General features: G+C 40.6%; 1 protein-coding gene across 1 annotated transcript; it reads right to left on the minus strand.

The window, feature by feature from the left end:
* Positions 1 to 9,651: 9,651 nt before the first annotated feature.
* On the minus strand, positions 9,652 to 12,312 carry LOC135483533 (FMRFamide receptor-like). The gene is made up of 2 exons (XM_064764501.1): positions 12,106 to 12,312; positions 9,652 to 11,136 (listed from the first exon to the last, which is right to left on the minus strand). The coding sequence occupies exon 2, from the start codon at positions 11,017 to 11,019 to the stop codon at positions 9,856 to 9,858; it is 1,164 nt and encodes a 387-aa protein (XP_064620571.1). The 5' UTR covers positions 11,020 to 11,136; positions 12,106 to 12,312; the 3' UTR covers positions 9,652 to 9,855.
* Positions 12,313 to 15,409: the final 3,097 nt, after the last annotated feature.

Below are 15,409 nucleotides of genomic sequence, written 5' to 3' on the forward strand. Positions count from 1 at the left end.
CTCGAAGCTTGAATCAGATTCGTTTCATTTTTGATGAAAGATTCTAATTGAATAGATGCAAAGTGTTCCTAAGCAAATGAAACACAATGCTTCTCCTCCTAACGTTTTATCGAAAAATCGTACTGGTGGGCGACAATAGACTCTAACAGTTTACCTTTCAGTTCGGCTCTTCCAACCAGAAAAATAAAATTTGAATGAAATAATGTTACAAGCCCTTAGGACACATGTTTGTGCAATTTCGTTGTTTAGCCACATTTTCAGTTCTTTTAGCTGCTTCACGTCTCTTATGCACACTGAAAAGATGAAGCCTATAGTACATTGTGCTTGGTGTCTTGAGGCCATACGTCTGTGGTTATCAGGTGTTTTTGTATTCACCATCTTGTTCATTGACGATCTTTTGCTTTCTCTTCCAATTCTTATGGTTTCATTATCAATTGTAGGCATATACTGTAAAAGTTGCGTTTAGTGGCCACCGCTCGAAATCGTAAAAGGCTTAGATCTTTGTTCAAACATGGTCGAGCAGAAATCCATTCAAGTTGTTGGATGAATTGGTGAACTCGTCAATTTAATTGTTATGGTATAAACCTGAATGACCTGATCCAGCCCACGGGCGTGACAATCACCAGAAATTGACATGTAATTTTATATCACATTGAAGTTTTTTTTTAAATTGGATACTCTTAAGCTGCGTTCACATAGAACTATACGGTATTCGGTATACGCTATTCGGCACCTATTCCATAGAGCTGTACCCTATACTATACTATACGCGAACAATAGTTTCATGGTCATGCACCCTTTGTGAAGCCATTGTTCGCGTATAGTGTAGTATACCGTATACCTCTATGGGGAAGGTGCCTGAGGTGCATGACCATGAAACTATTGTTCGCGTATAGTATAGTATAGTATAGGGTATAGCTCTATGGAATAGGTGCCTAAACTATTGTTCGCGTATAGTATAGTATAGGGTATAGCTCTATGGAATAGGTGCCATATGCACCCTTTGTGAAGCCATTGTTCGCGTATAGTGTAGTATACCGTATACCTCTATGGAATAGGTGCCTATACAGCTAGAGGCTGGGATATAACACTACTCGGTCATCTTAAAGAGTAGATATCCCTTATATTGGCCGCATTCATGTATCAAGAAGAAGGCAACTAAAGGCAACTTTCATAGTATTTTTTTGTGGGATATTTACGTTTTACTCAATGGTGGGCGTATGAATTCGTAGTTGGGCACTTTGTCAAACTGCAATGAAAAATGTATTTGCTTTTGCATTGCAGTGTCTTTTTCGCTATTTTCCTTCGGTTGAAACATGGTTATTTTAAAAGTGAGCGACATACAAAATTTACGCTGCCTGGGAAGTGACGCCAACGCAACAAAAACTAACTCCTATAATTATCATCGTATTGTTTGCACACCAAATCTCAATTTCTTAACCAAATTTCTTTCCCATTCGTTCGCTTTATAGTTGCCAACGATATGACGTTTTATAGGATGGAGTTTGTTTAAGACACTGGTTTACGACGATAGTCCCTTTTAAACTGAAGCCTGGGGGAAAGCAATAGACCAAGTACATGTAGGGCACTTAAAGAAACATCCATGAGGCAGTGCATGTGGCACAGTCGCATAGAGCTTATTAAAATGTCAAGTTGTGGTGAAGTCGCTGTGGCAAAGACGGCTGAAACAACGGGGACCGATGCAAATTTAATATCACCATGATTACAACATCTTTGATTGGATAAAATTGACCATTGGTCATAGTAATGTTCATTTTACAACCATTAACAATGTAATCAAGCCACCTAAGACATCTAACCAACATCAAATTGATGAAATCAACAAATAATGAAAACTCAACGATTCGCCTATAGGCACCGGCACATTCCCGAAATAGAATTGAGATGAATTTTCGATCTGCCACTTTGATGAGACAACCATAACCTCTTGGGTTGGTATAAAATGTTTCAAAGGCAGATTTTTTGTGGATTATGCCTGAGATATTATCAAGTCTGAGGTGTTTTAGAATAAAAATTGACATCTCACTCTCGGTTTTGGTTGTCTCAAAAAACACCGCTCGGATATAGGTGCTGGTAGGGACTAGTGAAAAATAGTACCTGTCTGGAAACCTATAAAAAGGGCCAGTACCCCAAATGTCAGGAAGCTTCCTGAGGCAAAATAACATGTACATGTCAGTTTATTTTTGTATTTTGAAATAAAAATTGTAAAAAGAGAGATCTTTGTTTTTAAAATGTTCAGAAAACCCCATGTTTTCAGGAACAGGTTCTGAAATACTAGAACATGTTCTTTTGACTGGAGAACGTGTTCCTTGTATTGTGAACGTGTTCTAGGACTAGAACACCAGAAATATGACGAACATGTTCTCAGAACGTGTTCAAAAAATGGGTTCAAATCGAGGTGTTCTGATTTTGAACATGTTCTAGGTGTTCTCACTTTTTACAGTAAGCTCTACAATAGTGTCATTTTGCCCACATTTTAGCTCGACCCTCGATGCATCTGGTGAGATAACCAAAACCTCATGTTCTTTATAACTGGCAGTCCTATCTACGGACGAGCCATGCATATGACAAGGAGAATCATGCCCGTCGGGGCCGCGTGCGCTTTATGATTGAAATTATAAATATGTTATCATATGCTGACGGACATGTATTGTTCTGCCACCAAGGGGATTCACAAGACACGCACCAGTTTATCCCTGGGGGTGGCGACCCGCACTGTTAGACTAATGTATATCCTAAGTTCCTTTAAATCTTAGATGGGCAACCATTGGCGGCTCTTAGTATGCACGGACAGCGGTCCGTTCGAATCAATGATAGAATTCGCGAGGCGCAACAGCGACATGAAAAAAATTGGACAAAGTATCGCCTTCTGGGAATACTGAACCTCAGGATGCTTTTGAGGCGGTCGTCATAAAAGTAGACATTCCTCCTAGCTTTATTTCAGAATAAAATGTTTTAGATGTCTTTCTGTCTGCTGGTTTCGTCACTACAACTCATGCACTTTTGAAATGCCTTAGGCAAGTCGGCAGAGATGATTACAGATATTTGTTTCTCCTGTCAAAATGCCTTGCCTTATAAATCGTCAAGTATAGGTTTCATTAATCACCAACAAATAGAAGAAAGAACTAACCTATCAGGAAAAAAAGCGAGCACTTTCTGCATTAAATAGTTCTAGAGTTTCAAAACAGCCACTTGCGAGGCGGCATCACTTGGGAAATCTATACGGTCACTATTTCATTCTTCGTGAAGGCTTCCGAACGGTGCGGTCAATAATCTTCACAAAAGAAAGTAATACCGCTTCGAATGAGCATAAATCTTGCATAATTCTTCATGTTTTCAATACTCTCGACATTGGTGAGATTGATATTGATCATGATTATTGACAGCCAACACGATTTAGTTGCGTGTAGAAAAACATTTATCACAACAACCGCGGTTTGGTTAATGTCGATAACATATTCAGAAACTTGGTAGCCGCTGCGAGAGTTGCCTTGGGACACATTTTATCACGGGTATCGGCATCCAAATGTACTGATTTTCAATGGTTTCTATTGTCGTACAAAATGCAGCCGTGGTTTGCCTTTCTTTATGTGCTTGATGACATGTGTTGATAGTGTACCAATACCACCATGCAGCATCAGCGAGATTACATGCATTTTTGCATGTAATCTATACTCTATACTCTATACTCCCTAATACAAGATGTTAGTTGAGATCAGTGGGCTGGTCAGGGCTCGAGTCTCCAACCCGCTATTGTGCGGGTTAGTGCCGTTGTGCCACTTTTGCAATAGAAGATGCTGACAAAAAGATGATTCGATATTATCATCGCATCGCAGCTGATCAGTTTTGGAGAATAGTATCACCAGAAACCTTTTAAGTAAATACAGCGGCTATCAGCCACAGCGCGCATGAATAGGAATCAGCCGTGCGTGTGTCCGGACTTTCACCAATGCTGCTCGACCAGCTAAAACTGTAAACCTCTCGTAGGGATTTAACTTAATGGCGTATCATCGGAAAATGAACCAGTCCGCGAATAAAGAAGAAAAGGGTCTGATAAACATACATATACAGGGCCGCGAAAATATGGGGGCTAGACGGGGGTGATCCACCGAACGTGTCGGGAATAAATTACTGTATACAAGACGGTAAGAAAAACCTGTGCATGTAAGCGACTTTGACGGCTTGTCGGTGGCGTGTCACGGATGCGGTTGGAATAGGGAAATCTTGCATCTTTCTGAAGCGATTATTAGTGAGACCATTGTGGTATTGATGAGATTACCAGTCAATTACCTGTACCTAAACGAAAAACTCAAAAGATACCCCGTCATGCGGGATCTAAATGGTAACCAGATTAATTGAGAGGAGCCTATGTGGTACCTGGGAATCAGAAGTCACTGGCCGATTTTTGGTTTCTCCCTCTTGAATTTTGAATCAGGATTTACTGATCAAAAATTAAAGGGTTCTTGGCTGATAGACCCCGTTATTCCAAAGCTGTCTGCCGATTGGCTCTCAGGAATCAATTACCATTGGATCCTTCACGTAAAATGGTAAAATGCGAAAGCAATAAAAGCCATTAAAGTACTTCTTGAGCAAAATTGATCCGCACACATTCTTCTAACACGCTCATATGCGCATGTCGACTCTCAATCTAAAGCAAATTATTGTCGCGAAACAAAGATCAATACATTGCAGACAGGTGAAGAAGAGTCTTTAAAAAAATTAAAGAAGGGAAAAATGTACAGTGGAAACCCCGGTCGGCGACCACCTCGGTAACGCGACCACCCCGCTATGACGACCAAGAATCGCCGGTCCCGAATGGTTTCCTCTCTAATTACCATTACAAGGCCCCCAGTAACACGGCCACCCCGGTACCCAGACCACGACATGACACTTCCGTTCACATACCCTATTTATGCCGCGGCATAATTCACGAGATCGAGGTTTTGATGGTCGATTTATGGTGCACCACAATTCCGATTTATGCCGTGGCATAATTCTGAATTCTGTCCACTCGCGCCAGCCATATACGTGATCAATTAAGAATATAGAGAATATAATATAGAAATTTGCATAGTTTTGCCCTTTCACAAAAATTGAAGCAGCTCAGTTGTTATCGCAAGTATGAAGATGCGATTTAAAAAAACACATTTTATGGGGTTATTGCGTCGTACATACGTTTTTCGCCGCTGCTGTGGCCTTCCTTTTCAATAATTTAGCTCAGACAGGAGGAAATAACCTTATTTCCCCTGGCTCTGGCAAAATAATTTTCAATAAGAGGGGAGTAGATTTATGTTAGGCAGCGACCATAGCGTGACATCTATCGACGACTTCGGTTAACTTATCTGACCTAACTGGTTCCTGTCCATGTAGTTGCCCTTTAAGTCTCTTTGCCACCCAATGACCGAGGGAAATGCCAATACTCAAGTTAAGACGACACACGGCTGATTTAACAGTTTAACAGTAACTTATAGTCGGGAATAGTGTCGTCAACGCCCCCCAAAACTTTCAAAACAAGAAACGCATGTATAATGCACACACCTTGTATAAAGAGATTGACGCTTGAGTCAGTCACCATAAAAAGAGAATTATTTTCCATGGGACATAACACTGTTACATTGGAGCACAAAGATTCAAAACCCCTTATACTCAAAGCGAGAATTTTAAACCACTTTTTGCCTTGCGAAATATTCTGTCTGACAGAGACGAGGTGCTAATGATGTCGCATTTAGCCAGGGCATGATCATTACGACTAAGTTAATCAAACATCGCGAACACTTCCTGACGAAAAACTCCCGTTGACATTTCCCTTTTACAATTAGCGAAACTCGTGGTGATGTAGTGCCTCTAACTCAACGTATAGGCTTATCATCAGTGGTATAATGTGACGATATAACGACCACGCCGACCTTTTTTTGTGACGATACCATGATATGGCCACTCCTACGTGACGGGCTCCAATTATTAGTGTAGCACCCAATGGCTTGTCGGCTGTATTGGTGATACGTAATCCTTATTTTGATATATATACCTGTCCATGTGTCTCGACCACTGATTTACCAAGCTCCAATATGATTTCAAGTGTGACTGGCTAAAATATTAAGCTCTAAATCATTTATGCTCTGTTGAAATAGATTTCACAATCATTGATATTCATATAAGTTGATGCGGATTTATTTTCTCTTGTACGGTCCCAAATGACCGTCGTCGATAAAGCAGCAACTGACTTGCTGATTACGCATGATTCCGATTCCATGATAATTATCATCGAATAAAATTTTAATACGCTCGGCTTTGCAGGATCCACTTGATATATCGCTACGCCTTTGTGATCAGGTTCAACAGTACGCGATCAGGCGTACTCCTCGGCAGACTACGCATATTGCTTCAGCAATGCCGTCCAAATGGCTGTCGTATCTCATTACTCTACCGCGGACGAAGTGGGCCGGCCTCGTCCTGTCGCTATGGGAAGAGACGATCAGGATGACGAAATGGACTGCCCCGGGGTTCTACATGTATATCTCATCGTCATTCGTCACTTTTGTCAATAAGAGAATTTCTGCTATCGATCAAGAATTGGCCGAACGGAAACGTAGCTACAATCCATTGACTGAGGCGCACTATATATGACGTGGGACGGCCGCTGGATGGATCAAAAGGAAGTATACACATTGCAAGCATTTTTTATCACGAATTGCGGCTTTAGATCCACCTTTTTAATTAATTTTTCTGATCAGATATTTCAATGTTCTTTCAGCATCGGTTTTTACTCGTGCATTAGACTTATTGAATTCTAAATTAATAATTTTACCGGTGCAAATGAGCTTGTGTGATATTTTCAAAAAGACATCACACAATCGCATTTGCAGCCTTAATGTTTTGATAATGCTCTATTTGATTCCAGTGATGTCTTGAATTGGCTGCTTGGGGACCGGTACCACTGAAAAGCTCGAAAAGCTGGTGTGTTGGGTTCACACATCATTAATCCCATTCAACATCGGCCTTCGATCTCTAATGCCCTATTTTGGAAAGCCCTATATTTTTCAATCGTTTTCTAGAAATCCGATCATTCAGGAAAACGTAGTACAATGTCGGACTTTTGTCGGATAAATCAGGAAAAGGTTAGAGAAACCGTTAAAAAGCCGGGAAGAGCCTCCTCGCTACTATATAGTGTAGCATATACATCTTCCCGGTAGGTTTTCCCTGTCAATGCCTAATACACTATAGACTTCCTGAAACGGACAGGTTTGTATTTTGAATTGTTATCGCCGTTCTTAGCTTTAGCATCCCATTAATACTTGCTACATTGTATATCCCTATAGCCCCAATCCTCAGCTTTACCCTTCCCATGCCTCTTTTTAATGGTCTGGAGCTGAATTCGCGGTGCGGCTTAAGCAGAACTAAACCCATACATAGAGCGTCAGCAAATTCAAAAGAATAAAATATCACTGACAACATATCGCTTGATGTTTATACATCAACATCTTCTAGTTTGGAAGCCCGGCAAGATGTTCAGATATGTCAAAAGAGAGAATGCCTTATACCAGATTCATTTAAGCTCAAGATTTCTATTTATTAAACCCCAACAAATTCATATCAACATCAGCAATAAGTACAATCATATGCCGAGGTCAAGGTCATCAGACAAGGAAAATTACTATAAATTCTGTTCCGTATTAAGTCTCTGAATGATGGTTATGGTTATTTCAAGAGGCATGTGAGTGTGTGAAATTGATGACGGGACTTAGTCCAAGGGCTGCTGTGTATAGTGGAGGCCGGCGGGCCATGGCGATTTCATATTTCGAGGACAGAAAACTCCACATTATCCGAGAAAACCGAATGTAGGTAAAAAAGGTACAGGAAAATTTCACATCGCTCGGGGATCGGTCCTCAAATTAGCTTTGGTTGTCTCACAACCACATGTAAACCGAAAGCGAGGCATCAATTCTATTCTACTCAAACTGTTTTGTACCAACTCAAGCGTTTCTGGTTCCAAAACTGTTGGAACCAAAACGAAGTGCAATGTACTTTACATAGGAAACACTTCACTATATATACATTGCAAACAATGTGTTTTAGAGTACATTCTTTGAAATTGAAACAGTCAGGAGTAGTACTCACAAGTACCAAAGATATATAGCCTGTCCACTCTCGCTCATAAAAAACAAATGTAAGTAAAGAAATCATTTGATGTTTAAAAATATCACCGTCTGGTCCAACATTTGAATTGCGCCGGCGTGTAGCACATGCATCTTTAATATTAGCGTTATCAATTCAAGAAAATACGAAGTCTGCCGTATATGATCTATAGTTTCACAGCTAAGACCGGTTGATTCATTACCACGAAATAAAAACTAAGGCGAAGACATGACATGGACAACTTGGTTTCGCCAAACTACCAATTGAAAATGCTGAAGGCGTCGACCGATCATATCCACAATATAGCTTGGACTGAATATTCATAACCGGTCTTAGATCTGTGAAGCTAGGGTATTTTTGACGTAGCATTATGTACATACATTGTTAGCACATCAGCCTCTGATATTTCTGATCACCCGCACATTACCACTAACAATTCACACAAGCATTAGTGACCAGGTTGCCTTTGGTCCATGGATTTGATTATAAGCCACGTTAGGCAGCTGTTAACACCAACCGCACAAAAATGCTTTTAGGCCTTTTTTTATGTATCATATTACGGCGTGGTATCCTACCTTCCAACGGAAATATCCATAAACGATTAAATATAAAGGTGCACATCTATACATTTATAAAAAAAGCACCATGTTAAAAGAATTAATTACCTGCCTTTGGCGCATGTGCATCTAACATGAAAAACTATGGTTTTATGATAAATACGTACATGTATGCATTTGCCTTGCGCAATTCTTTTTCATTGCTTGGGATGCAAGGTCGCTGTTTAAGGTCAGATTCGTTTGTGAACATTGTTTACATGTGGTCAACTGGTAATCAGAAATAAATATGGCCGTATCGCAGTGATAAGACATTGGAATGTTTACTAGTAGTGTACAAATAGCACTGTTGAAATTTATAACTAATGCGTATTAACATTTACATGAATTCGACAATCACCTTTAAACATTCAACTTTAAATTATAAATTTTGAACGAATGTACAACTGGCCTAGGATGTTTTCGTCAACGCGAAAGCCTATCCCTTTTTTGACACTCAATCGGGAGGTCGAACAATGGGATAGGCTTTCACGATGGCGTTTCGGGGGACTTGCGAAAACTCCCTAGGACCACGCCGATGTCCTGTTTTGTGTTTCGGACCGACAGTATACGTGTAGTGGAGTCAAACATGTCAGATGGTATCTTTCTTTCGACAAGTCATCCGTTCGATCTCCTGGACTGGTAGATCGCTGCATGTATTACTCCAATTGAGGAATAGCGGATTCCAAATGGTGGCCTTGGCCGTTGGCAGTCAAGGAACGACGTAGTTACGGAACTGCCGGAGGAGTGTACTTGAAAACATCTGTATCTAATACCAGGTCAAAAATGAATTGGCTTTGTTTGCTATATAGAATAAACTAATTGGCTTTGTCTGCTATATAAAATAAACTAAGTGATACCAAAATATCTTATACAAGGCTTTTTAAGGTTGTATTGGAAATATGTACCTCTTGCTTTTTTTTGCTCGGGCTACTGCTACAGTTTACATTATAGTATCCAGCTTTATTGAAGAGCGATTTTTTTTGAAGATCATGTATCATTAAAATGCAGCGGCTCTGTTGGAATGGAAGCCTCCTTTAGCGACAAACTACCATTTCACTAAACTGTTGGTTATTGGTTTTGCTGGTGCATATTCTCATTGGATTCATAACGTAGTCTCGGATAGTCTAACTGTTGAGCTCATATCAGCGCCTATATCTACTCGGTTCGACTGACCAAACACCATCCATTTCAAAGTTCGACGAAAGCCATTTCCGGTTAAAAAATAGATGTAGAAGTTGACGCATGAGTTTAAGGTTGAAAACATATAAGATAAGTGAAGTAGACCAGTCGCTGTTTTTGATACCATCTGAAGTAACCTTTGTCCATTTACTAGTCCCTCGACGAAGGCACAGAGTTCCAAAACATTCATTACTACAGCAGGGAGTTCCAGGATGGTGAAGACACAGCAAACTGCCACGACTCTCTTTGTAATGGCATCGTAACTTGCCTGTCGCTTTTTGTGACGATTGTTGCTACGATTTCCTCTTTTAATCGCTTTGATCAATTGGTAATTTAGAACAAGGATAGTTGTCAGTGGAATGATGAACACCAGAAGAATGTAAAGAATAACTTTGTACAAAGTATTGAAATATTGGTTATTTCCTAATGCGGTGGAAACTGCGACTGGCACCGACTCTTTCAAGCATGGATCATACATCATCAGCGTTTTAAATAACAAACATTTCGGCATGTTGTAAACAAACGAACTTAAGCAGATACATCCAACAACAATCTTTGCGTTTCTGACTTTGCACCACGTCCTGGCTCTATGAGGACGACAGACTGCGATGAATCGTTCAACAGTTACACACACCACCACGTACACTGAAATAACTTTGGTAAACCACAGCAAAGCCCACGAAAAACTTTTCGTCTTTTCGAAAAGTTTGAAATACGGGAGGAGTCTTCCAGTAAAGACATACACACTGCTGAATGAGAAGTATAACAAGTAAATGATAAGGACGGCGTTATCCGCAACTGCTAAGGCCTTCAGAAAAACTGTGGTGGAAGTTGGTCTCATTTCTTTACTTAAAACGACAAACGAAAGACAGTTTCCTACGAATCCGAACACTGCTAGTACGGGCATCACGTAAACTTTCGTGATGTAGGATATCCATAATATCGCATCCATTTCTATGAGTTTCGGATAAATACAGGTCGAACTGTTGAACACCTCGTTGGCAATAGAAGACGGTAAGTCATCCATGGATGGTTTTTCATCCATGGTGATGGTAAGACGATCAAGATAAGGAAGAGGAGACGTCATAGCTCAAATGTATGCAAGGTTGATGGTACTGTTGATAACTCCTGGTTACGCTTCCATCCAGAGAGGTAAATTTCGTTTGTCAGAAAACATATCCATTCCTCGTTATGAAGGTTTTACCTGAAAACGAATTTCGGCAGATTTAAAATAAGCAGATCCAGTTTGAGTCACGACTGACAAAATATTGGGAAATCCTGATTCAGAGAAAATCACTGAGGGTTGGAAGAGTGCTCCGAAATTATTTCGACGAAGAGCGCATCGGCTGATAGAATAAAAGTATCCAAAAGTATTAATCAACGTTTATTCTGATCGGCATATCGATTCACCCGAGGAAGAATTGCGGCAAAATTGTTAACATCAACGTGCAGTGGGAGGGATGCCTAAAAGGTTCCACCCATGAAAGAAATCGACCAACAGGTGAAATATCCATCCGAGAGATAATGACTAAATTGCAGACAAAATTGGTCTAGAATAGAATCCGATCTGTGTGAAGAAGATTTTTAAAGGTTTGACAGAGTTAAAATCGATACACATGCGTAGTCGAAGAATTTCATCCAAGTGTGAGCATTGCCGGGGAAATTTGATGAAACGATTTAAAATTGTTCTGACGTGCGAAAGTTTCACCAAACAGCAACATTCGGCGAAGTCAAAATCAGCAGATCTTACCGAGAGAAGTTTGACGAAGTGTGTTGAACTGATAAGTATTCAGAGGACGTTAGTCAGCGATTTCAGTCAAAAGGGATTTCGCAGCTAATAGAATCATATCCTAATGACAGAGGTTTTATCTGATATATATCAAAGTTCGACGAAGTAAGTTGAAATCAACATGCAGAGGAAGAAACAGCGACTCAGACGATATTAATGAACAGATCATTCACTGAATTACAAAAATGTATACTGGTATATCATTCATGAGTGAATATCATCGACGAGGGTTCCATGTCCAATTAAAATACCAGTTCGGATATGATTTGATGCCTATATCCCATTTGAGCAACAGAAGAACAATTCACGATTATACTTCTCGACAGAGTTGAAAGCAATGGAAGAATGATTGTTTTCCACGGACAAGAGATTTTTACAATTTACCTTCTCGATTTCAACGGAACACTTTGCGCTAGATTAGATATGAATTCCACATCCACGCATAATATAATATATATTATATCCTTTGAAAGTATATATGTATGATACGAGTTGGTCGACTCCCCGAATCCGATCTGAGATAGGGTCCACCTAATGACTTTTGGGAGGCAGCACTCCAAATGACAATATCCCTCGCGTCAGGATCATGGTACCAGCGATGTCCTGACTGTCGCTGCTGACTGGATTGAATTCATTCAACTCTCCTTGTTATATTGAACGACACCGAGCGTCGTGAGTTGCACGTCGCTTAGCGACCGTCTGCCAAGCCTTAAAGAGCTAGTAGTGGTAAAATCAGAAATATTTGGCCTGCGGGAGTTGCATCACAATATCTTTCAATGTTGCACAATGAGGAACATACGATGTTTGTGAAGCACCGTGCATGAAGCCGTCCACCGAACTTATAAGGCTGATGATCATTTTGTCTTAAGGTATAACGCGTAGGCAGCCTAAGCCTGATTTTAAAAGCAGTTTCACATAATCGACCGCAAAGCATGCAGCCACAGAATACCGGTGTAAAAGAAAAACGCCCTTCAATGAAGTGTCCGGTGGTCAACGGATTCTATTATGCGCTATTGATCTTTGAGGCACTGCAGCTCATGGTCTCTGTCACCATACAATGTGGAATGACACTTTTCCAGGGTTGAGAACGGGAAATTTGTTGTTATGACATCAATGGCCCGCCGTTATACAATGGTACAGCCGATGGCGATGCCTGCAAGTGGTAAGTAATGTGCACCACTGTTGCCCACATCAGCCATTAACGCCGAGGAAAATCATTAGATAGAGAGTCAAGGCATAGTTGGCCTCAAGAATAAATATAGTCTGTACTATCTGTAATGGTTTCTGCATGCCTCTTGGCGCCTGGTGTAGATAATAGAAACCACTATGAGTTCTGTATCCATCACAACTACACGATTGGAAGAGGCTGCTTGAAAAAGATAATTGTTCTTTACGAGTGATGGGACTCCTTCACTCGTTAAGAACAAATAGCCTCAAACTGCCTCTTCCATATAGCTCTGTAGTGTACTAGACTCCTAAGGCATCCAGCCACATTGTTATTGTAATTCATGTACATGTATTTGCAAAACCAACCAACGCATTTTATACGAGTTTTCCAAATGCTTTGCTTTAATCGTTGAGGGAAACCAATCCTTTTAAGGCAGTACATCACATATTGTTTACGAACACTTCACATCCACCAGTTTGTCAGCAAACTTATCATACTCACCGTATACCTCAAGATTGGCGGAAGGTATTTTCGATTTGCAGCCTTTGAATGCGACATAATGTATTCGACCCTCTGGTGTTTCGGCGTTTGCGCACAATCGTCTTTTGGAAGAGAGTAATAATTATAGGCGCAGGTGTGGGCTATCAGGTGGCATTACCTGATCAAGTTTGACGCAAGCCCTGTAATCATGAGTACATACATGGCGAATACAAAAGGATAAACAGACAGTATATTAGGACTTTCAGACCATGCACTGACTTGAAAAAAAATGATTACAACTTCCATTTGAATCTTTTATCCGATGACAAAGCCAAGAAGATGGAACGTTCAATGTCCGTCAGGGCATCAATCAATGTCTAATAACTTGCTTTTAAGGATATCATACAATCGGGTATTAAACTAAGTAACTATAGAACAATCCGATGTACTTTTATGGCACACGTACCAAAGCCGCTTTGAATAAGGATGATTTAGTTGCTCTCGGCACGACGTGAACCAATCAAACTGGCTTAAGTTAAAAGCACTCAACGCCAACCGAAAGATTTAGCCTTTCTTTCTTCCAAAATAGATTCGATATACAGTCAGGAACATATTTTCTTGCAAATAATCATATTTTTAAAACAAAAATCGAATTTCAGTATAAGGAGGAAAACCCACCAATACTTTGACTTCCAAGAGGATGCCAGTCATTTTCAATAGACTCCGCCTCTCGATATTTCAAACCCTTTTTGCCGTACATGTATGGGAGACACGACAGAGGAGTAAAAAAAGCCTGATCTCAGGATGACCTTTCTGGTAGACCAATAATAATTCTTCCCTATAGAGCGCAGCAGATCGAACCTATTATGATGGCCTAACCTTCTGATAGCTTGGCCGAGGATCACGACCACGCTGGTCCCAGATTCGCGAATGTCGTGGCGGCCTCCGTCTCGCTTTCGTTTGAGCTGAGTAACTCTAAAACAGTTTAGATTTTTAAATACATGTACATGTAGAGTCAATAAAATTGGCGGAGGTTAGTTTTCAAGAGTCAGGCAGATGTGATTTACGTTAACGTATAGGAGCTTGACCAAGGTAACGTCAACAGGATCTACGGTCACATCTTTAACGTGGCCTCCCGGTTCGGCGCCGTGGCTGTGGTAATATGGCGGTTCTGAACGCTTTTTGTTCTACAAGTACGTTCGGTTTTCTTGGTGGAGAGAGAAAAAAACGGTGTAAGGATAACTGGAGTTAATGCGCTTCTACAAAATATGCTGACGTTTAAATGATGTACGGCACCGGCAATTAGTAAATGCGGATGAGTAAACCTTATCTTTCCATTATTTCCGCTCTCGTCCAAAAAAATGCCTACCGTGATCTTAGACATTCATGGCAATCACTAGCGAGGCAGAAATAAGCTTGCCACTAGTAAAAGTGGATGAGTTTTCATAAAAAGGCGAAAAGGTAGTGGCCAGAACTCGAATTACGCGTGCCGTAATCCTCCAGACACGCGATCGTTGAAGCGTCTCACAAGAACCACAGAGCCACACACGAAATAAAGCTAAGATTTCCCAGTATCCAATACCAAGATGTGCCTTCATAATTCTACTGACTGCAGCATCCTGAGTATCTCCCCTTGGGTATGAGATATAAATAACAATTATCTCAGGATGATTTCAGTGGACGGAAATACGGATATCGGGTATGACTTGAGCGACAAACGAATTTCCCTGGAGTCCGATCACTCTGTGAGGAGATTGTCACCTGTACTTCCAGGGTCAGTTTGGAGAAAGTTGCTTCGTAATGAGAACCATAAGCTTGACCGGGGGCGTGGGATACAAATACTACAGCTTGTATTATACGGGCCTGTCTCTTAAGTACATAGCCTCACAGAGACAGAATCCAGTATCTGCGTTGTTGCTTACATTAGAACAACTTCTGCAAGAAAGATAACTGTTGATTACATGGCTGTCAATGATGTATACGTTAATACCTATCACGTCGTGTGGCTAATCGTGGTTGCGAAAAAGTGTCAAAAACATC

Source organism: Lineus longissimus, chromosome 2 (genome assembly GCF_910592395.1).
Source record: "Lineus longissimus chromosome 2, tnLinLong1.2, whole genome shotgun sequence".
NCBI classification, from domain to species: domain Eukaryota; kingdom Metazoa; phylum Nemertea; class Pilidiophora; order Heteronemertea; family Lineidae; genus Lineus; species Lineus longissimus.